At 37.6% G+C, this 22,520-nt stretch overlaps 2 protein-coding genes across 2 annotated transcripts in view; one reads left to right on the forward strand and one right to left on the reverse strand.

Moving 5' to 3' along the window:
* Positions 1 to 22,520, reverse strand: part of MRPL23 (mitochondrial ribosomal protein L23) — a 706,510-nt gene that overhangs the window by 148,322 nt on the left and 535,668 nt on the right. The gene's annotated exons all lie outside the window — the stretch shown is intronic.
* On the forward strand, positions 1,554 to 22,478 carry SIGIRR (single Ig and TIR domain containing). The gene is made up of 10 exons (XM_072421740.1): positions 1,554 to 1,626; positions 2,158 to 2,212; positions 9,823 to 10,012; positions 10,931 to 11,061; positions 12,835 to 12,975; positions 14,708 to 14,851; positions 16,018 to 16,120; positions 16,207 to 16,357; positions 18,922 to 19,084; positions 19,177 to 22,478. Exons 2-10 carry the CDS (start codon positions 2,206 to 2,208, stop codon positions 19,338 to 19,340), a joined length of 1,194 nt encoding a protein of 397 aa, XP_072277841.1. The 5' UTR covers positions 1,554 to 1,626; positions 2,158 to 2,205; the 3' UTR covers positions 19,341 to 22,478.

Consider the following 22,520-nt stretch of genomic DNA (forward strand, 5'->3'; position numbering starts at 1 on the left):
AAACTGGAGCTCTATGTTCACAAAGATGTGTTGAAAGTACAGTTGCTGTTCATAAGAAATGAAACATGGCAGCACTAGAAATCTGAGGGCCCCTTCAATACCACAACTACTGACATGAGTTTTGCTGAGGTTCAGCAATGCATTCCAGCACAAGGACACATCAAGAGCAAAGCTTTTCAATGTGGCCAGTTCAGACAAATGTGCTGCTTTGTTGTTTGCTGGACAAAAACAGTGCAAGCTTTCAGCTGATCATTGCCACACTCTACAGCGCATCACAACTCCCTTGGCAAAAAAATTAGATGTTACCATTGGCTAATGGTTGGCAGATATGACTTGGGCCTTGGGAACTACCAGCCAGTCCTAACATGGGATGATGCCTTGCAACTCCCTGGAATTTGTTTCTTGGTTCCAGTTAAGATGTCACCTTCATCTTTTTTCCATTATTTTACATATATTTTTACAGCATTGGGGTTCTGTCAGGGTTCCTCCAGAGGTTGCTAGGGGTTCCTTGAGCAATGAGCAATGTGTGGCTATCAGGTCAGTTTAAGTGGCACCAATGATCTTTTTGGCTATCTATAATGTTTACATTTTCTCCCCTGACCAGCAATGTAAAGGGAATTCTTCCTACTGACCACCGTGTTATTATACTGTGATCTGTGAATATAGTAATTATAGCAGGGGTTCCTTAAAACCTGAAAGTTATTTCAATGGTTCCTCCATGTTACAAAAGTCTAAGATGAAGCACACCCCGTTCATATAATCATGCTAAGTAGATAATGAAGAATAAACATATAAAAAGTTGCTCATATCTACCACCCATTCTATTAATATTATTATTATTAATAATAATAAACAGGATTTATATAGCGCCAACATATTATGCAGCGCTGTACATTAAGTAGGGTTGCAAATGACAAACAAACACAGACACTGGAGGAGAGGACCCTGCCCAAAGAGCTTACAATCTAGTAAGTGGGGGAAGTAACACACAATAGGAGGGGAGATATGTAGTGGTGGGAAGTAGTGACGGTTTCAAAAGACAGAAGAAGATGGGTAGGCAAGTTTGAAAAAATGGGTTTTGAGAGCTCTTCTACTTTATAATATGTTAAAAACGCATAAATGAAAATGAGCATAAAAAAATAGCATTTAACACATTTACAAATTTTTAAGATCTATAAATAAGTCCAAAAAGGGGGACGAATTAAAGTGAGCAAGGGAAAAGGTTCTGAAAAAGGCCCAGTACCTCTAAATGAGTGACATTTGGAAGCTGTGCCCTGTATTATTTTACAGATATGTTTATATAATTATCATGTTGCATCCTGTTTTTAAAAAAAAGAAGCAGTAATTATAGAGTTTCACTTATGCATAAATTGAGCAACAAATTGGCTTGGGGAAGAGAACCCCCATGTTGGGAGGATCAGTATTGATAGAACAGAAGGATGCAGAGAATTAGATAAGTCAGTGAATGGCACAATGCATTAGGAGGAAGTACAGCTGCTCTGTTCACTATCCCTTGTACAGGTAGATTAGAGATATTTACTTCCTGCTTCTCCTTCTCCTCCCCCGCTCCTCCTCTCACAGGTGTTGTAGGTGCAGGCATTGAGCATAGTACAGACGACATTAGTGGTAAGTAATAGCTGTGTGTCTTGTAACTATTTGGGGTGGTACTTATACTCTCTGTGTGCAGTTCCCGTGCGTTCAGCATTTCCTAGGACAATTCTGAATGGTTTGCGTCTCTTTCTGCATCCGTTACTTTCCAAATAGACGCTGTGCATTCTTTCCTGTCCTGGTCTGCTTGTAGCTTTGGAACTGTCATGTCTGCAAATAATAGAATGATCACTTTCAGCCTCTTCTACTCATTGTATTTAATGTGCTGCAAATCTTCTGTCCCTACTGTAAATTTTGTTTCAGTTGCAAAACTCCTCTGAGCTGGGTGGCACCAGTGAAAGTTGTTTCTTGGCTGAGTGCACCTGGAATGTTTGTGTGACCTTGGGCTGGTCACATTCCTATTATCTCTTTTTGTGTTTTTTGTTGTGTGTGCAGATAATTGTGTTTAGTGTTGCTTTGTGAGTGTGCAGATTAGTTTGTACTGTCACTGTTTAGATATATATGTGTCATGGGTGTTAGTGTTACATGCTCTTCTCTGTCTGTCAACAGCATGGAAACTTCCCCTTGTGAGAGATAAGCTGGTGACGCCCCAAGAAAATGACTGGTGAGAGATGGCACCCTGTTATATTTTAATTTCTTGCATTTCCTATGCTTACTGTAGTAGTCTATAGCAATCACTCTGTATCTGTGTCACGGAAATCACAATGACTTTACACTAAAGCTATGTCAAGAATGGTTGTACGCGTCTTGGGCGAAAATCTGACATTGTCACATGTGATGCCTCCCAACGTCATACATCAATCCACAGTAGCAGGTTGATAAATGACCGCTGTGCGCTACTATATAGGAGAGCACTGCAGTATACTGCTCCTCTCTCCCCTCTCAATGAACCAGAAAGGTTTTATGTAATTTACATTTGATCTGACCATTTAATGACCACCTGGGCAGCAACAAACCACAATCAGAGAGAACATACAAGAACAGCAAAAGTATCCTGATGAGGTCTTCATCCATACAAATCCTGATTTCAGCACAGAATTCTAAAATAACTGGTTGCATCTGATAATCGCTGTGTATGGTCACCTTCCATTTATCCGTATATATAATGATTTCAGCCCATGTGTAGCCGAATCATATGATCTGGTCATCGTCCAATACTCAGTTAGATGTGAAACACAGTTAGTGAACTGACTATGGACATTTACAGCCCTGCATATTATGTTGGAGCTATATAAGAGATATCTGCTTGCTTTACTTGGTGGCCAATTTTTAACTTATCAGGTTGATGACTTTTCTAGGGCTATTTTTAAGGTTAATTACCACATTCTTTAATGGTTTCTTGGAAATGGGCAATCTACATTATGATTTGGTCAGGGATTGTGTGTTCAAGCCACACATTTGGTGATTCTCCAAAATAACAAAGAGGCAGCAAAATATCAGCCCAACATAGCAAACGTGCTCACCCCTGGCACCATAGTTAGATCACAGCATCAGACAGCCCCACCATTAAAAGCTTTAGTGCACCTATCCTGAATAGGGTACAGTTAAACCCCCAAACACATTGATGGTTTTCATACTAACATTACTAATAAAAGTTTGAAAACAATGTAGATGGCCAACTTCTTACATCTTTAAACTACTACAGGCACCTTTGCACACCTGCCTGTTTTTTTGGACTTGGCATCAAGAATGATGGGAATGTTTGTGGGTGTCTTTACTTTTATACATGCAGTTTGTCAATTTGTAATGTGGAAGTGACTTGGGCTACTGTAGAGCCAACCAATCACTTCCACATGTTGGAGGTACCTTGCCCCCCGATACACACACCTACCCTCATGCACACCTGAGTTGTCTCTGAGCCCAGGACAGCTGCGGAGACACCAGCAGGTGGGTTAGATCTCTTCTTTTTTCTGCTGAGCATGAACACAAACATACTTTGCTTTGAGCACTACATAGCAGTCAAAATCTTAGCAAAGCGGAAGAAAAAGGACCCTGGTTGCCCCTATAAAGGGACCTGTTAGGACTATCATAAAGGGGGTGCCCTTGTGTCATAGCAATAAATAGCAGGAAAAAAACAAAGTTAACATATAAAAAAAAATAATAATATAAAAAATAAATACCCACCACATCCATGCACATGTCTAAACCGTAAGGTACATATTTAAACTCCCGTTACACATTAGACATCAAAACACATGCCAGTGGTAGAAAAATAACCAGGGCTGTCTTATAGTTTAACTAGTTTTTTTTTTTGGTTTTAAATGTGTCCCCTATATATATTTATGACTTTATATTATACTTTTAGTTATATTTTTTTATCAATACCTCTGCTGTAGGGTAACATTATGCCAGGTAAGGCAGTGAATTCCAGATATTCCAGTAGACATTACCTTTATATGAATTTTGCTTTTTAGAATTATTTTGAATTGTTATTTCCTGAACAACTCAGCCACTAATGACTCCTCAGGCTGGTGTAAATCTTAAACTCAGGTCTATGTCATGTTGCCTTAGGGTGATGATGTACCTCTTGGAATGCAGATCATAGGGGCTTGTTCAGTTAAAGTGTGATTAAAGAAAATATTTAAACTTGAAAGCTATAAAAGTCTATAAGAAATGTAAAGGTAACAATAGAATAATGCTGCACTGTTCCCTGGTATTTTGACATTAACACTTGCAGGATGGTGGTGGTGGGGGGGGATGGGGGGTTGGGGTTTGGGGGCTAGGCTCCATGGCAATAATATGTCAGAACAGCTATATTAATTACTTAATTTCACATCCTATTCTTTGGATTAGGGATCTCCAAAATCCCTCCCTTTCTTACAGTCCAGTCTGCCCATGAGGTTCTGCAGGTTCCTACCTCATTAAATCAGAGTAAGAGTTTGGAACTGTGGAGGCCCTTGATTGACCCACACAAAGTCCCAACCTAATTTTACTCAATATCTTTGGGGTCATATAAAATGGTAATTGTGAGCCAGATCTTCTCATCTATTATAAGTACCTGATCACAGTCATTCTGGACTAGAAAAGGACCTTCCCCAAACTCTTGCCACAAAGCAAACAGTTGCCTAAAGCAGCAGTCCCCAACCTGAGATCGGCGGCACCGGCCAGTGCACCCCCCAGGAGAAGGACCCCGCTTGGAGGGGTACACTGGCCAGTGCGGCACACCATATCTCCCGTATGCATCACAGGCTCAGGGTGGTGAGCAGGTTGTGGCTCTGGACAGGCTCAGACCTGCGATGGGAGAGGTTCTGGCATTATGACGTCACTTTGGGGGAAGTTTCTTCCCCTTTGAGTGACACATGGCTCCAGAGTCTGTAAATTTAGTGGTCCGTGATGTGCAAAAGGCAGGGGACCACTGGCCTAAAGTTTCTCTTTTTGCTGTAGCTATAACACTGCTGGAATTAGTGAAAACATCTTAATTCAATAATCTAAAGCAGGGTCGCCATCAGGGAAGGAACATTGGGTACTTCTGTACTGGGTCCCCCATCAAAAGTGACTTTTGCAATGCTATAACTTTGAGACATGGTGTAGGGGGGCCTAAAAAGTTTACCTAGTATGGGACCCAGAAATTTCTTATGATGGCCCTGAGAGTGGCGTACAAGATTTGTAGACAGTGACCAGTTGAATCACTTTCCAGTTTTTGGAGCCTGCAATTTTAATTCTAATGCATTTTTCATCATATAAAATGTATCACAAATCCTAATAGAACTTTATTACCACTATAGCAGATGGGTGGAACTGGGATATCAAGGGCAAGAAACATAAAGGTAATTTCACAACATCATCAATCAATGTACATACACATGTGATATTATATATAATTAAAGGGAGGACAAAGGGACAGGTGATTCATTCTGCTTTCCCATTGCTGGGAGTGTGCACAGTCCAAATTTCTTTAAAGGTCATGACTGTATATTGTGTTTAATTATTACAAAAGTTCAAACTATGAACAATTATACAGCCAAACACCAACAGAGCCAAACAAAGACATTTAAGATTTCAGTAATATAATGGCCAGAAAAGTTATGATGTATATAATGCAGTATGGTATAACAACCAGGTTTTTGTTATTTTGCTCAGATCAATTTAAAATACACATTTATTGGAACATGTTGTGTTAAGGTGGCCAATAAATTGGAATCAGCTGCCCACCCACCAAAACACATCAAAGAAGGTGCATGTAGTGATTTTGGCAGGGCACTGGACCACAACTGAAGAACATACCACTCACTTCACTTCAACAATCCTTCATCAGCAAGGGGGACATGGGTGCAATAGTGTGAATCAGCCCTTAGATATTAAAAAATAAATAAACTGTAAAAGAGAACATTACTATTCTCTTGTGCCAGCACTTTTTCCATAGATCTTCACTCCTTTCAGGAACACATCCTTTCTTTTTATTGCATTTGTAAAACACAAATTTTAATAAGCCCAGACACTAAAGTATGGACCAGGGTGCAATATTCTGCACAATAACTGATTTCCCTGGATCTTGATAGGGTCTCCAGTTCCTGCACCATCCATTGTAATTAATGTAGCAGCAACAGAGAAGGCTAAGGGGCATGTTTGCTGTAATGTGCAAGTATTGTGCATTGGATTAGTGTATTGCAGATCATAATGTTGTGTTCTCAACTCTCAATCCTAAAATCAAGGGAGTCACACTTTTTTAAGCTTTGTCACTTTTATTGATTTAATTTTCTCACTTTTTAAAAAAATGTATACACCAAGGTTGTAATTCCCTGGTTTTGCCCTTATGTTGCATATAAACACAACACCAAATAGATCCATATCTTCCATATGCTGGGTATATTTATCTACCTATGTTATTTCTTTGTATTTATATTCTCTGTACAGTACTGCTCAGTATATGTTATTACAGTTGCATGGAAACGGCATGGTACTTTATTCCTGAAAGATGATAATACATTAAAACCTAAGAACAAAAAATCTTATATATTGCAGCTTATTTAAAGTGGGATCCCAAAATATATGATTACAAGTAGGTAATGAGTTGCCAAGCCAGGTATATTGGTAAGTATATGAAAGAGGAAATAAAAAGAATGGCTCTTTATGGCAACAAATATGTTTGTAAAGGTCAGTTATGTTTGACGTTTAACAACTATACAGAACTCAAATAACAAAAGAAAAGTTCATACAATCTTAACTCAAAATGTACATAAGATCAATAACCACATATAATTAATTATTACTTTGAATTTCTGATGCGTTTCACCATTTTGGCTTCCACAGTGGACTTCATTGAGACTCATATTGGTAGTAGAACACTTTCTGATGATTGTACTGTTGATGGTAAAGTTGAGAGGTAAGATATAAGGGCTGAAGGTAAATTAAGGTATTTGAGATACTTGAGTGGTGTTTCACAGGAGAAATAATGAAGAAAAAGGAGACTGCTATTCCTAGGGTGGTTAAAGAATATCCATAGCTGCACAGAGGACGAAGTGATCCCAGATCGTCCTGGAACTTATAGAATTAAGTAGGGAGGGAGATATATTTTTTTAAAAATAGTTATAAAGTACTAATGCCTGCAAGGAGGGGTTGGAGGGGTCCCATATAATTCCGGAGCTAAGGGTATATTTAATAAATTCAATAAGGAGAAAGATCCACTGTTTCCCAAAAAGAGTTTTTTTGCTGAAGATTAGAAGGGGTGATGTGTAATACCAATGGATAATGCAGGAACATAGTAACAAGGCTTTACATGATGTGCATTAGTAGATATTTTGCAAGTACAGGAAAAGACTGGTTGAGCTGGCCAGAAATGCAATGTATTTGTGTTCTTTCTGTACACTGTGCCAAAATCTTAAGCAAAGGAATCAGCCTTCTTAGTTCTCTTCTATGGATCACAAAACGGCCTATCCACATGGTATGGAGATTACGAGAAGAAGATGTGTTTTGTGGTACTAACATACGTCCTCCAACAGGATGACAATACTGCTTCTGCATAAATACAGGACAGTAAGTGGTCACAATGGGACAATAAGTGTTATGGGCAGGATTACTAGGTGAAAGAAAATGCAGCAACTACATCTAAGAACTGTTAGATTTGTGTTCTTGGGTTTAGAAACACTTTAATACAAATTATGTACCTATCACTCTTTTATATTGTATTATCATTTATTTCCATTGTTACTGACTTCCCAACATGTCCATGCAGAGCATGTCTGTCCAGGACTCCAGAAGTGCTATTATGAAAGTACTATTTACTACTGCACTATAATTCAAGTCTAATGACCGGGGGCCTGGAAAATGATATATCTTGGAGAAAATAATCATAGGTTGTGTGCTAAGATATTCATTATTATGACGTAGAACTGGGTTGTGATATTTCTTATGTAAAAGTGTAGATACAACCAACAATAATATGTGTAGAAGTGGAAGAAATGTCTGCTGAGAATAAATATTTAAAAGAAATGTCCAGCCAGAAACTTTTATTTTGGGTAAAATGGGGATGGATTATAAATCCTGTTGGATTGTTAGTGCTCTGATATTTCCCCTCTCTACTTGTCCTGGTCAGCAAAGTTCTATCAAACAGGAAAAGGGGAAACTTTCCAATAGCAACATTCACAAAGCAAAGCAACATAACCCCATCAGTGTTTTATAAATGGTTTAGGGAAGGGTGGAGACCAGAGGCAGAGTTGTACTTTTTTCCCCCCTAGCCCAGCTGCCATGATGATATTAGAAGGTCATTGGTGTGACCCATGATGGTTGATGCTAAACACTTTAGTATAATTAAAAATATTACAGCCACAATAGCAGTGGTCACAATGTCCCACCCATGTTAGGGTATAGCCTAGGTGGCCTTATAAGAAATCTGTCCTTGGCAAAAACACAATTCTGAAACTGGTTTCTATACCAGAAAATGTTCTGATGTTTATAGGGGTCAAAAAAGGTTGCTCCCCTGTTTTTAACAACGACATGTTGCTAAAAACATAAGAAAACACTTGAAGGTTTAATGGGAGTGTAATATTGAGCTGTGGAGGAGGGAAATTCATTTTGATAAGTTATATACAGAATTAAAAATGTATCAACAGATATTAGCGTGGAATCACATCATATAAGATCTGTATTTGCCTGTGTGTCTCCCGCCTGCTAGATTTTGTAAGAGCGTCCTCTATTAATGGCTGGTAGTATTACAAGTTGTGATAGTCAGTTCCCAGACCAGTGTTTCTCAACCAGGGTTCCCTGGAATTCTAGGATTCCTCAAGAGTTTGCTGGAGGCTCCCTGGACATTTGTGAGCAATTTGTGCCTCCCAGGTCAGTTTAAGAGATACCAATAATCTTTTTGGCTATCAGTAAGGGTGACATTCCTGCACTTGATTGCAATGTAAGAGGAATTCTTCCCATTGACCATTACACTAATATACTGTGACTTTTGCATTCAGTTGTTATAAAAGGAATTCCTTGAAGTCCAAAAGTTATTTCAAAGGCTTCCCCATGTTAAAAAGGGTGAGAAAAATTGCCTTAGACCCTCCTGTCCCTCTTTCAACCAAATAAGGACCTTGTTCCAAATAGGTTAGCTACTGTGGATGTAGAAGTTAAAGAAAATTATAAATATAAGTAAGAATGTAAAAGCCACTGTGCCTGGAGTTGGACCATAAAGGTTGATAGGCCATTTAACAAACGTTTATGAACTAACCTTTACGTTTTTAAAGAGCAACACCAAGTCCATTATATAGAAAACTATTTGGTTATTGAACCTTTAATCTGAAGTATATAAATGGATTCTGGTTTATTCACTGGATACAGACTTTGCATGCCTCTGGGTGGGACCATAGCCTGTAATCATTTTCATGGCACCATTTTCAATTTCTATTGGCATATATGAATGTAAATGGAAAAATATATACACAATATGCACCAAACATACAATTGCAATGTATTAAACTTGACTGTGAGATTCTTTTGCAAAAAAACTAATGAAAAACACTGTATATTAATAAGTATCCCAAACCCATTATCAGCCTTCTCACAAATACATCTTCATCGCAATGGTTTGCCAAGTAGAACTTCCACAGCAAGGGCTTTTTTACCTGCTGCAAGTGAAATTCCATTTAAATTAAACGTAAGGCATTTATTTTTACACATGCTTTATGAATACACCAACACATTTTCCCTGCATTATGGTTATTTATTAAAAAAATGTTCTATTATCTTATAAAGGTTGTACTGTATACTGATGATTTTCTGCTCAAACAGATGCTGGATGTGGGGCTCTGCCAGTTCTGATTGCACCATCTTCCGGAGAACAGGAATTATGGCCACACCTGGGCTCCAGTCTGTTCCTGAACTGTACACTGCGACTTATTGACTCATGTAATGCCAACCTGACATGGCTCAAGAACAAGAATCCAGCCCCAGAGGTGTACAGGGAGCAGCAGAGTTTCTGGTAAGGATCTAGATCAGCCTTTTGTGACCTTTTTACATGATGGGACCCTTGAAATAACTTTCAAGTCTTCATGAAATACTCACAGTACATTGTTTGGTAGTCTATGGGAAAAAATTCCTCTTACATTGCTGGCCAGTGGGAAGATAGTCACCCCTACACATAACCAAAAAGGTCATTGGTGTCACTTAAACTGGATGAGAGGTGCAAATTGCTCTCATTGCTTAACGAACCCCTAGCAACCTCTGGAGGAAGCACCCTATAGATAGGGATGGTTAATGAAACCACTGCCAGATCTGAAATATTCTACGTACTAATGAATATTCAGTTTAAAAAAAGACCCCACCTTATTCGAATTATGATCATTACTTTATTAATGCTACATTTACAAAAAGGCACTTTGTATTAGTTTTTGCCCATTGATAAGGAGTAGTTTGACCCTGCATTGGTCAATGGTAGCTTCAATGATTTGAATTGGTAACTGATATTATACTTTTTGTATATTATATACGGCTTAGTTTTTGCGGCCATGAAAAGTGGCAATCAGGGTGTTTTGGACAAACATTACTGATCTCCATTGTGCGTCGTTATGTTTGCCATCACCAAGTAGAGAATGCTATCTGACAATCTGTAAAGTGGTATCACTTTATAAATGTGGGGTGGTGGTAGGTACTTAGTAGTGATGCAGCTTATCTCCACTTTTATGAATGAGGCAATAGTAATAGTGTCTTTATTTTTTCAGATCATAAATGGCGCCCCTTGATATTGGACAGAGAATCTAAAAACATTTTGTAGAATTTGTTTTTCCGAATCTGCAGTAGGGTTATCAGGGTTGTCATTTTTTGTGCTGATAATGTTTAGCTGAGCTCCTCTTCCAGAATAGTTCTACCTAGCTAAATAATGAATAACTTTTTTTTGTAGGAATGGTCTCAACAGCTCGGAAAGGTTTCTTACCAGCATCCTAAATGTTAATCTCACCACAGAGGGGGATTATGGGACCTTTACTTGCCAAATGCAGTCAGTTATGGCCTCATTTACTCTTCACAAATCTGGTATTTACTTTTCAATTTTAAATTTCTGGTTCAATTTCTTTGTTACAAGTTTGAAAGACTATTGTGCTATTTTTAAATATATGCATGTTAAATGTTTCATAGCACTCTTGGGATAGTGTTTATTTAAATATATCTGTCTTTGGGTTAGCCTTATAACCTTATGTGAGGAAAATGTGTCCTTGGCTAGCAGCACAGCTAATTAACATAACTGGTGTAACCTATAGGTAATATGAACCTAAATATATACACATAGTAATGTCTAACCAGACTATCACAACCTTTTCAACATGAAAAAGCCCTTGGAAATAGCTTTCAGGTCTCAGGAAACCCCTGCTAATAATTACTTTAACTGCAGACAGACATTGACAGTTGAAATGTAAATATGATATAGGCCTATGGATTTTAGATTTGGCAAATTACATTATCAACAATATAAAGATTAATGTTTTAAAAGGTACTATTTCAGAATAAATGCAGCATTTTTAATTAGACTGAGACAGGGAGATCAAGGTGAAAAGTTAGAAAGGGAGTTCATTGAAATGCTCATTACGTTGCTCATCAATGGAAACAATTCAGCTGCACATTGGTGGTCAGTGGAAAAGGAGTCCTATTACACCTGGGATGATTAAGAATAATATGCCCTATACTATTGTTCATTGGGAAGAACAAACTGTACATTGTTGGTAATTGAGAGGAACAAACCTTACACTGGTGGTCATTGATCAGGATGCTCCTTACACTGGTGGTTATGAAGAAGAACAAACCTTACATTTGTGGTCATTGAGAAGAACAAACCTTACACTGGTGGCAATTGAGAAGAACAAACCTTAAGCTTGTGGTCATTGAGAAGAACAAACCTTACTCATGTGGTCATTGAGAAGAAAATACCTTACTCTTGTGGTCATTGAGAAGAAAAACCTTATACTGTTGGTCATTGAGAAGAACAAACCTTATACTGTTGGTCATTGAGAAGAACAATCCTTATACTGTTGCTCATTGAGAAGAACAAACATTACACTGGCGGTCATTTGGAAGGATGTTTCCCACAGTATTGGCCATTGAGAACATTGCACCTTACACTGGTGGTCAAAGGGATGTCCCCTTACAAAAAACTACAAATATATTTGCTGATAGATATGTATCCACTATCATACAACAAGCCACTTAAACTGACCTGAGAAGCACAAATTTCTCATTAAACCCTTGGTTGAGAAAGTCTTGTCTAAAAATGTATGTGTAAGCCCATCCAAAACTTTTTTATTTAAAATAAAGGGAAATTATTTTAGCCCTTAGGTATGTTTACTGTTATCTGGTGATCTGTTACAGAGATTTCCTTGCACTTACTTTTTTGGTGACATTATAAACTATGAAGAAGTGATGGAAAATCTCAGACAGGGAGACAGACAGTGATAAAAATCTTACTTCTAACTTCCCCTGCTCCACATTTTCCAAGATTGATCTAAACAATTGTGCCTAGAAAGCAAAGGACAAAAGTAAGGGAGGTAAAAAATTTTGCATTTTTATCCACAGTTAAATCTTGCATATAGCTCTAGTCCACAGGGGGTGGCCCCAGAACTTACCTTGCAGTTTGGCTTTATACAAAGTTGTAACGTTTCCGATGTCCCCCTTTAATAAAAGTGTCACTGACATTTTTTCTATGAGAAAAGCGCCGTGTACTTAAAAAACAGGTGACTGTCGTATATCCCATGACTTAACATAGCACAATTATACTGAGTTGACTTCATAGCGTATTTGTCATCTCTTTTTCCACAGATAAAGCTGGACACATAGCAGCTGTCCTTTTCGCCCTCTGTGTCCTTGCCTTTCTTGTTGTTGGTACCATTGTATATATCAAGTGTCGCCTGAATGTACGTCTCTGGTACAAAGACAAATATGGAGAGCTGGAAATAAATGGTAAGAACTCCTTTTCTTCTACAATTCTACATTTCACAAGACCTTTAGATTTGCAGACAATTATAGAATAACATGGGGCTACTAGGGTCTAGCTAAGAGCTGGACGGCTACTTGAATACAATATGAATTTGTACACCCCAGATTTAGATCCTAGTTATTAAATGCAAAGTGTTTGGTATTTTTAATAATGTAAAAAAGTGTTCTTATTTTTAAATATATGTACAGCCTGTTTATCAGCAAATCAAAAGGTATAATGCCTGGACATCCTTCTTATACATTCTGACTTTTAACAAGAGAGGTGAATTTTTATTAATAATATGAAACCTGTTCAGGTACAATGTCAAACATGGCTCTCCAAGATGTAAAACGTATCCAGCGCTTATTAGCACTCAGCATTGGCGCTCTATCAAAAATTTATTGGAATCTAGGTCATGATAACAGCATATCACATAAAGCCAGAACTTCCACACGGTTCATTTACAGAATGTTATCAATAGGGAGGTTGCCTTATAAAACCATTCTGCTTGAAGGTAGCTGTTAATGATTTCTCAGCAACTTACTTAGACACAATAGATGCAAGCTAGCAATATAATTTTCAGTATATTACAGTCTACCAATGAACTTCTCTTATTCGTCCTTTTTTGATCTATTAAATATATTTAATTTATTATGTCAAAACAATACCAGTTGTAGATATGGCGGCTGCACTGATCTTTCTTGGCTCGGGCTTTTTATTCCTTTGCCTAGAGACCCTGCCAGTAATACACCTAAAGGTCTATGTATATCTTATTCACGTGACAATTTGGTTATGATTCAACAGTTTCTTTGGTTAGAAGGTAAAGAATTTAGTATTGTGACTGATGTGTTCTTTTGATAACTGGCCACTGGATGAAAGAATGAGTTGGAGTTTTCATATGCATTGGAACAAGCAATGCATAGAGATTTTAATGGTTGCCAATGATCCTGAAGTCAAATTAATGGGCAAGGAGTTTAATAATACAACCCTTAATGGTTGACAACTATTGTGTACTGTATCTGTAAAAGAATAGTGTTGTTACTCTAAAACAGTATGTAAATTAAAGCTAATGCATCCATCTTCTACATATAGAAAGGTGTCCAATGGAAGAATTTGGCTAATTAGCCTGCTTGAGATAACACTGCGGGATGCAGAAGCCAGCAATGGATTCCTAAAAGGATCAGCTTGTAATGTTTTGACATATTAAATTTAATAGATCAAAAAGGACAGACAAGAGAAGTTCATTGATGGCAATTACATACACCTAATCATTTAAATTATTTGGCTAATCTTAATCTGAATATCGGTATCCTTCTTTTTTTGTCCTACTAATAGGTGTCATGGTAAGAGGTAGTGACAATGTGAGCAATACAAACCAGACTTTGACCAGAGTTGGCATTTCGAAATCACAAACATCTGCAAGCTTCAAATAGAGAATAAGTGACATTCAGGAAAGCATTAGACGCCCTTATCAAGACATTTGTTCTGGGTCAAGGTCTTTATACATAGTCACTGCTAGAGGATCAGCATGACAGCCAGGCAACTTGCACTTTTTAGAGAGGAGAAATAGCAGCCTCCAAGTTTCTATCATGATAGATTTTCTTTTAACAGCAAAAAGTCTCATGGCATTGTCTTTACAAACACTTTATGAACAGAATAAATCAGAATAAAGAACATTATGCGTGCACTTAGACTCAGGTCTGTGTTTGCCTGCAGATGGACGTCTGTTCGATGCCTATGTTTCTTTCTGTCCTTCAAACATCGACACAAAGTTCACAAACTTCATCCTGAAACCCCATTTGGAGAACAGATACGGCTACAAGCTGCACTTGGATGAAAGGAGTCTCCTGCCTAATACAGGTAAACTCATATGACCACTAAACATCCTATTACGCTACATTTAGTTCTCTACATTGTACTGAGCTCTGAAAAGCAAGGCAAGTGGTCTTTATGGATGTGGCTCTGCGGGTTCCAATTATGTTGTCACTTGTAACATGAGTGAAGTGTTCCTTGATTTTTCATTCTGCAACCCTGATAAGGCAACACTTGTTATTCAGTTTATCCAATTATTTACTACTTTATATAATCCAGTATTTACTGCATACATCTTTTTGTGTATTAGCTCATCCCATGTTCCTTAAAAGCATATAAATGCATTGGCTGTAATCTACCAACTGATATTGAATATAAAGTGAGGGCGCAGATATGTAGAGGTGACACGTTTTACTCAACAATGCTGTCCGCTCTCATTTTGCTAATGAAACAATATAAGGTTTATGTTGTCTCATCAGAAACATGGTGACAGATAACTTTGAGGGAAAAATGTCAATGCAGCATATTGGTACTATACACAGTTGATTATCAGACTGTGTAGTTCTGGTACTGATCCATGCTGTATGTGGCCACTATGTGGATTGATCTATATGCTGAAATTATGCAGTCAATGTTGGTTTGCAGGCTGATCTTTGCACTGTGTGGATTGATCAATATATGCTGCGACAGTGTAGACAAGTTCCAGGGTTCATAGTTGTGTCCTTGGCAATATGGATGTTGGAAAATTGTCCATATCTGTTGGACTTGTGGCTCTCATCCAGTCACTCCATCAGTTTAAATTAATCCTGCTGATCAAGTATTTAATGTACAATCTACTTGTTTAAGACTGATTGGAAATACAAGCAATAGTACTATTATATCTGATTGATATATTGATCTTAAGACAAAACAGTTGCTTTGATTATATCACCATGGTTAACCAACCAAAAAAAACCTTCGGAATCAATTTTCATTTTTATTTAATTGATGAAAAATATTGCATAGTACACGAGTATGTCTAGCTTTTATTGATTATATAGTGGAGTCTTGCACCACAATTTCTTATCTACTACCAAAAATATTATTACATATTAGGCAACCTAATCATGAAGCCACAATTCTCCTTACAAGCTCAGCAGCTTGGCCATCCTAATGGATAACATAACAAGCAGTGTACAATATAATAACGATCATTATCACATTATTATGTTTAGAACCTTCCGCTGAGTTGCTTATGAATGTCAGTCGCTGTCGTCGCCTAATAGTGGTTCTGTCACTGGTGTACCTGGAACAGGAATGGTGCCAAAACAACTTCAGGTAGGTTAGCCAATGCTGATCAGCTTTTGAATGCAGTCTATAGTACTAATGCCCTGATATTGACCGATATGTGTTCTTGCACCCAGGAATGGTTTGTTTCGTCTGCTGGAACTCTCCCGTAAGCCGATCTTTATCGTTTTTGAGAATCAGTACAAGGAGCTACCTGCAGAAGTCACCCAACTGTTGACTTCTCAAAGAGGGATCTTGAAAATGCTGCTATGGAAGGCTGACTCTGTGGTATGTGTGCAAAGAGAAGGTAGAACTAGAAAAAACTGAGCTTTGCCATGTCACTGCATGACAACAATTCCAGGATTGTACAGACTTTGACCCCAAACATATCAAACGGTAAAGCTGAGATACATGCAGCAAAATTATTTTACGTATATATTATGTATTTTTTGATTCAGTGCTGCAGAGAACACTAGGATAATGACAATCATCTCTGCCGCTAAAGGAGCTTACAATGATCATCATACATACACTACATACACTATGTAGACACAATAAAATTTATGTATGAGCCATATAACCTTTCAGTAAGTTTATGGGTTGTTTATGAATAAGAAGGAGTCTCATAGAGAAAACTCACATAAGCATGGCACTGTGATCTTATGTAGAGGTGGTTCCTTGTGTAAAACAAGTCATGTAGAATGAAAAAGGGGTTGGCTACAGGTAGAAATGAATTTGGACAGTTCAAATAATGTTCAGGGCATAAGGTTTAGCTTTTAGGTCCTGGACAGAGATGCTGACCCTGTATAGAACCCGAACCAAGATAGTGATGTCCTTCTGGAAAGAAAAGGAACTAAAGATATTGTTGGGGGTGTGCTACAATCTTTGTGGGAAGTAATGTGTTCCTAAGGATAGAGTGTAGATCAGGACAAATAAATGCAGTACCCATGGGCAATACATGCACATTTCCAATTCTTTTATTCCTTTGAAGACCCTGCAAGTATAGAAAAGTAGTTGTTTATCTGTAAAAATGGCACTCCCCAGCTGTTGTAGTCTAACAGCACATCATTTATGTGGCGTGGTGTCAAGTCTGCCCGGCTTTCTTTTATATAGTTACAGAGTTACATAGTAGGTTAGGTTGAAAAAAGACATAAGTCCATCACGTTCAACTACTAGAGAAATAAACATATCCCATATATAAAACCCTATAAAACACAGTTGATCCAGAGAAAGGCAAAGAAAACCCTGGTACAATTTGCTTCAAAAGGGGAAAAAAATTCCTTCCTGATTCCATGAGGCAATCGGATGTTCCCTGGATGAACAGTCACTGGTATTTTTATTTTAAAGCCTTAATACCAAGTTATATTCTGTGCTTCTAGAAAAACATCCAGCTTTTTCTTAAAGCAATCTATAGTAAATGCTGAAACTACTTCCTAAGGGAGACGATTCCACATTTTCACAGACCTTACAGTGAAGAATCCCTCCCTTATCCGGAGCTTAAACTTCTTTTCCTCCAGACGTAAAGAGTGCTCTCTTGTTCTTTGTAATGATCTCAAAGTGAATAATGGGGAAGAGAGTTCTCTATATGGACCATTTATATATTTATACAGGGTGATCGTATCCCCCCTTAAATGTCTCTTCTCAGGGGAGAATAGATTCAGTTCAGCTAATCTCTCCACATAGCTGAGCTCTTCCATTCCTTTTATTAGTTTAGTTGCCCTTCTCTGCACCCTCTCCAATTCCACAATGTCCGTTTTGTGAACTGGTGACCAAACTGGACTGCATATTCCAGTTGTGGTCTGACCAATGCTTTGTACAGGGGCAGGATTATGTCTCCATCTCTGCAGTCTATTCCTCTTTTATTACAAGAAAGTACTTTACTAGCTTTAGATATTGCAGCTTGGCATTGCATGCTGTTATTAAGTCTATGATCCACCAGAACCCCCAGATCCTTCTCCATTTCTGACTCCCCCAAATGTATTCCCCCTGGACAGTATGACGCATGCATGTTGTTAGCTCCCATGTGGATAACTTTACATTTATCTATATTAAATGTCATTTGCCACTTGGCTGCCCAATCAAACAGTACATCCAGGTCTGCTTGTAGATTATAGACATCCTGTATGGAGTTAATTCCATTACATAGTTTGGTGTCATCTGCAAACACAGAAATGGTACTTTTAATCCCAAACTCTATATCATTTATGAAGATGTTAAACAGAAAGGGTCCCAACACTGAACCCTGGGGTACACCACTAATAACTTAAAACCATTCAGAGTATGAATCATTAATTACAACTCTATGGATGCAATCTTTAAGCCAGTTCTCTATCCATTTACAGATTGATTTTTCTAAACCTATCGACTCTAACTTATATATTAGCCGTCTGTGGGGTACAGTGTCAAATGCTTTAGCAAAGTCCAAGTACACTATATCAACTGCTATTCCACTGTCTACCTGTTTACTTACTTCCTCATAAAAAGAGAGCAAATTTGTTTGACAACTTCGGTCTGACTATCACTTATAATATTATTTTCTAGCAGAAACTCCTCCATGTGGTTCTTTATCAAACTCTCTAGGAGCTTTTTACTAAACTACTCAAACCCCAGTCCTTCTCTCAGCAAAATAACACAAATATTCTATAAGTACAATCATACAAAAATCCAAAGGAGGCAACTTTCAAAGCCTTGGATTTTTGTATGATTGTACTTATATACATGGGATATGACAGGATTTCTTATTAAGTATATTTATGTGCTGGGCAGTCAATCCTTTATTTTGACAAATATTCTATAGCCCTAAAGTATAATTACTCTTAGAATAACACAGTGATATTACTCTTTTTTTGCAGTCCCCAGCATCTGACTTTTGGAAAGAGTTACGTCTTGCACTGCCTCGGAAATTATCTTTTTCAGAAGGGAGAGGGGACCCTCAGACACAGAATCAGGATGATAAGGACCCCATGCTGACTGTACACAGTGAGACTGCGGATCCTGACCCTGATGGAGATTTAGGTACCACATGACCTCAGTGTACCTTTATGGCTCTCTTCTATATTCTATATATTCTGTATTGCTCTCAGACTAATGTAATCTTTTTTCTCCAGGGGTAAGAAGAACTTTTTACAAAGCTCCACCTCCTCGGATGGCTCCAGTGAGGAACCCAAGAGACAGGGAAAATGTTGGAGATGTAGACATCTCAGACTTAGGATCTCGGAACTACTCAGCCAGAGCAGACTATTACTGTCTGATGACTGAACCTGACCTGTAGAAAGACTGCATATTATAAGGAAAAACAGAATGACTACAGAGCTCATTGTGGCCATGGCAAAACATGGAGGGAACAGAGTATTATTTATGAAACAAGCATTGGTAACTAAAAAATGGATGTAGTCGAAGTTGGTGAGGTTGCTTCTTAACTTAGTTGTGTGCAACTAAGAAATATTACTGCTATGACACAGCTAAAATTTAGAATTTCCATGCACATTGTATTTAATCATTTAATATCTACCGCCTGATAAGTCAAAATCCTTGTCTGTGTTTTCATACTATTCTATGTTTTAGATATCTCCGTCATTGTCTTCAGAAATCAATTATGAAAAAACATAATTGAAAATACTCCTTAACCCTCAAATGTGTTTTATGCAGATAAAAATGCCAGACATAGCTAATTTTTTCAGTAGTAGTTGAGGTCTGTGGAGGATTGGGCTTTTGAACATACAAGTAAGTTATAGAAGCTTATAGGGAAAGCGGAAGGCATAGCTGGCTGGGGGCCCTATGTCTGTTGCCTTCCTGTCTTGGGGTTAGTATTGATACTGCTTGTATGTTTATGCCCTATTAGAATATCAATATTTTTGATAAGACTCCAGCTATCAGCTGGTACCTTCTGACCACCTGTTGCTGCAATGGTTGGCCTTTTGCGTATTCTGACCTTGTGTAGGACACTTAGTATGTCCACCAATGGTAACAGTCCTGCTCCTATCAATATTAGCTGCTAAGCTTATGCTGACTATACACTAACAATTTTCTACTACTAATACTAATACCAATAGTACGATTGTACTATTACCAACCTCCAAAACTGATAAAAAGGCATCAATGGAACCCACCATCAACTGATAAATGTTTATTATATTTTATTGAAACTGTTGCTGGTAGGCAGACTTGGTCCATTTGGTTGTTTTATGAATGAAAAGCTTGTATAAAATGCTTGATGTGGCTTTTTGCCTGACTAGTACTAAAAAGACCCAGTTATCAAGTTGAAGAAAAAGGCACAGAAAAATTATGTGTTTTTTATGCCTACTTGCAGTGTCATTCATTTTTTTTCTTGCTTTTTGTACTTGCAGTGTGCCTTTGAACTTGATAGAAAATGTACCTTTTTCATAAAGAGTCAACTTCCTAACTTAGACTCATCCTTCCTTGCATGTCAAAGCTCTTCTGTGAGTTTCTAATTCCTGTCTGTGCTGGCCCAGTTCTTCAACTCCGGCATAAAAAAATAAGATGCCAAAAAAACAATTAAAGCGTACCTAAACTCAACATTTTCACTTTCCATAAAAGGGTAGATACCCTTATATGTTAGGGTAAAATGTTAAAATGTTTTTTAAGTGCAACACCCTTAAAATGGGCTAGAATGGCTGTAATGTTCATGTCAGTGAGCTTTAACTTTTTTTTCACAAAAAAATCCATATCTGGTATGTGCTGCCATTACATTTTTAACCTGCCTTCACATTGATTATGTGGGACCAATGCACCTACAATTCACAAACTACTGGGCCACTTAGTTCTCTATACTTACGTTGCCTCCCCAGTGTAACCACTGTGAATTTACAATTTAGGAGTTTTACAATTCTGCAAATTTACAAAGTAATTAGCAAATTGTTTCTGCAAATACACATTGCAGAGGGGGGGAGAACAGGAAAACAAGCTTGTGCAGTACATAAACTACCAAACAAAGAATTCCAAGCAGGTATAAAAGTTTATTGGCTATCTTTTAATTTTGTTAGTCGGCTGTGCTTTAGTTGTATTAATATTTACTTTCCAATCACCTCTAAGTCCCAGAAATGTGACAATACTTTAGCAGAAGAGATGAACAAACATTTGTAGTCATTCATGCACTGTCATCTATTTATTTTCAATCTTCTATGAATTTTACATTTCAACTGGTTTCCACAGAGAGATGGGAATTCAAAGAAAAGTTTTCTAAATACTCCCAGCAATGTATAAAGTTTTTTTTGTGAATGTAAGACAAATAACTGTTATGTAACATGAAAGTTTTTGTATATGGCTGAAGCTCTTTACCACAATGTCTCTTAAACTATGGGTCAGTTCCAAAATTGTGTTGTAGACGTGTTTGGGGTGGGTTGACATTTGATTTTCTTTTTTGACCAAACACAAATTTGAGCACATGGTGGGTTATAGGACAGACATGTATGGGGATCTAGAGAGTGTGTGAGACAATGGGAAATAGACAAATATCCAGACAAGAATGGAGGATAAAGAGATGCTCAGAATATTTGCACATTTTACCACACCTGCCTACCAAAGTGCTGTCCTGCAGTCCTGTGAAAGCTGTTATGTCCATTGTTCCAGTTTTGGAGTCTTCAGCCATCTTCACTGGCCAAGGATTGTGTAACTCCAAGGCATTTACTTCATCTCAGCACTGGGTCGTGCCAAACCTGTAAACTAAGCCACTCATGCCTGCTGGTCAGGGCTTTTTTGGCGAAATTTACTTTTGCTATAAATTCAACAAGTTAAAAAGATTTAAAAAAAAAAAACCCAAAGAATTTAAAAATGGTAAAAAATGGAATAAAAGGCAAAAAGCTTCAAAAAACAGTGTTAAGACCGTGAAAGCTTATGTCATTTGAGGCAGAAACTAGTTACTAATTAGTATTTTACCACCTGTATACATTTTGCAGTGGTCTTTAAATGTTGTCTTTGAACCCTTTAACCAACCCAACCACAACATTTTTGTGAAAATTTCCTCCTTGGCACCCAGTACAGTAAAAATCTTTATTGGGTCCTCCAATTAAAAAGTTTCAACATAACATATTATTCAGATATGTTCAACCCAACATACGCTAGAATGAGAGCCATGGCCCTTGGGGATCAAGGATGATAAGTAAACAGGTGTAAAGTTATGCCATGATTCCCTGTTTCATGTGACTGGTGTGTAAATCAGCTGATCATCCACCTGTTACTGAAAGATAAAAAGTGCATTCTGCAATGACAAATTTCCAGTCTGTGTTATAAGGGTCACCTATTAACCATGTAATCAATAAATACCAAAGAATCAGTTGTACATTTACAAACATGGATATATTGTTATTTCAGTTTATATGTAAAGAATTATTGCTATTAAAATGTAATTTGTAAGATAAAGTGTGTAATAAATATTCCTTTTTACGTTTTATATGATGATTTTTATGTTGTTTAATGCAAAAGAAAGTTGCTT

Source organism: Pyxicephalus adspersus, chromosome 9, assembly GCF_032062135.1.
Source record: "Pyxicephalus adspersus chromosome 9, UCB_Pads_2.0, whole genome shotgun sequence".
Classification (NCBI taxonomy): domain Eukaryota; kingdom Metazoa; phylum Chordata; class Amphibia; order Anura; family Pyxicephalidae; genus Pyxicephalus; species Pyxicephalus adspersus.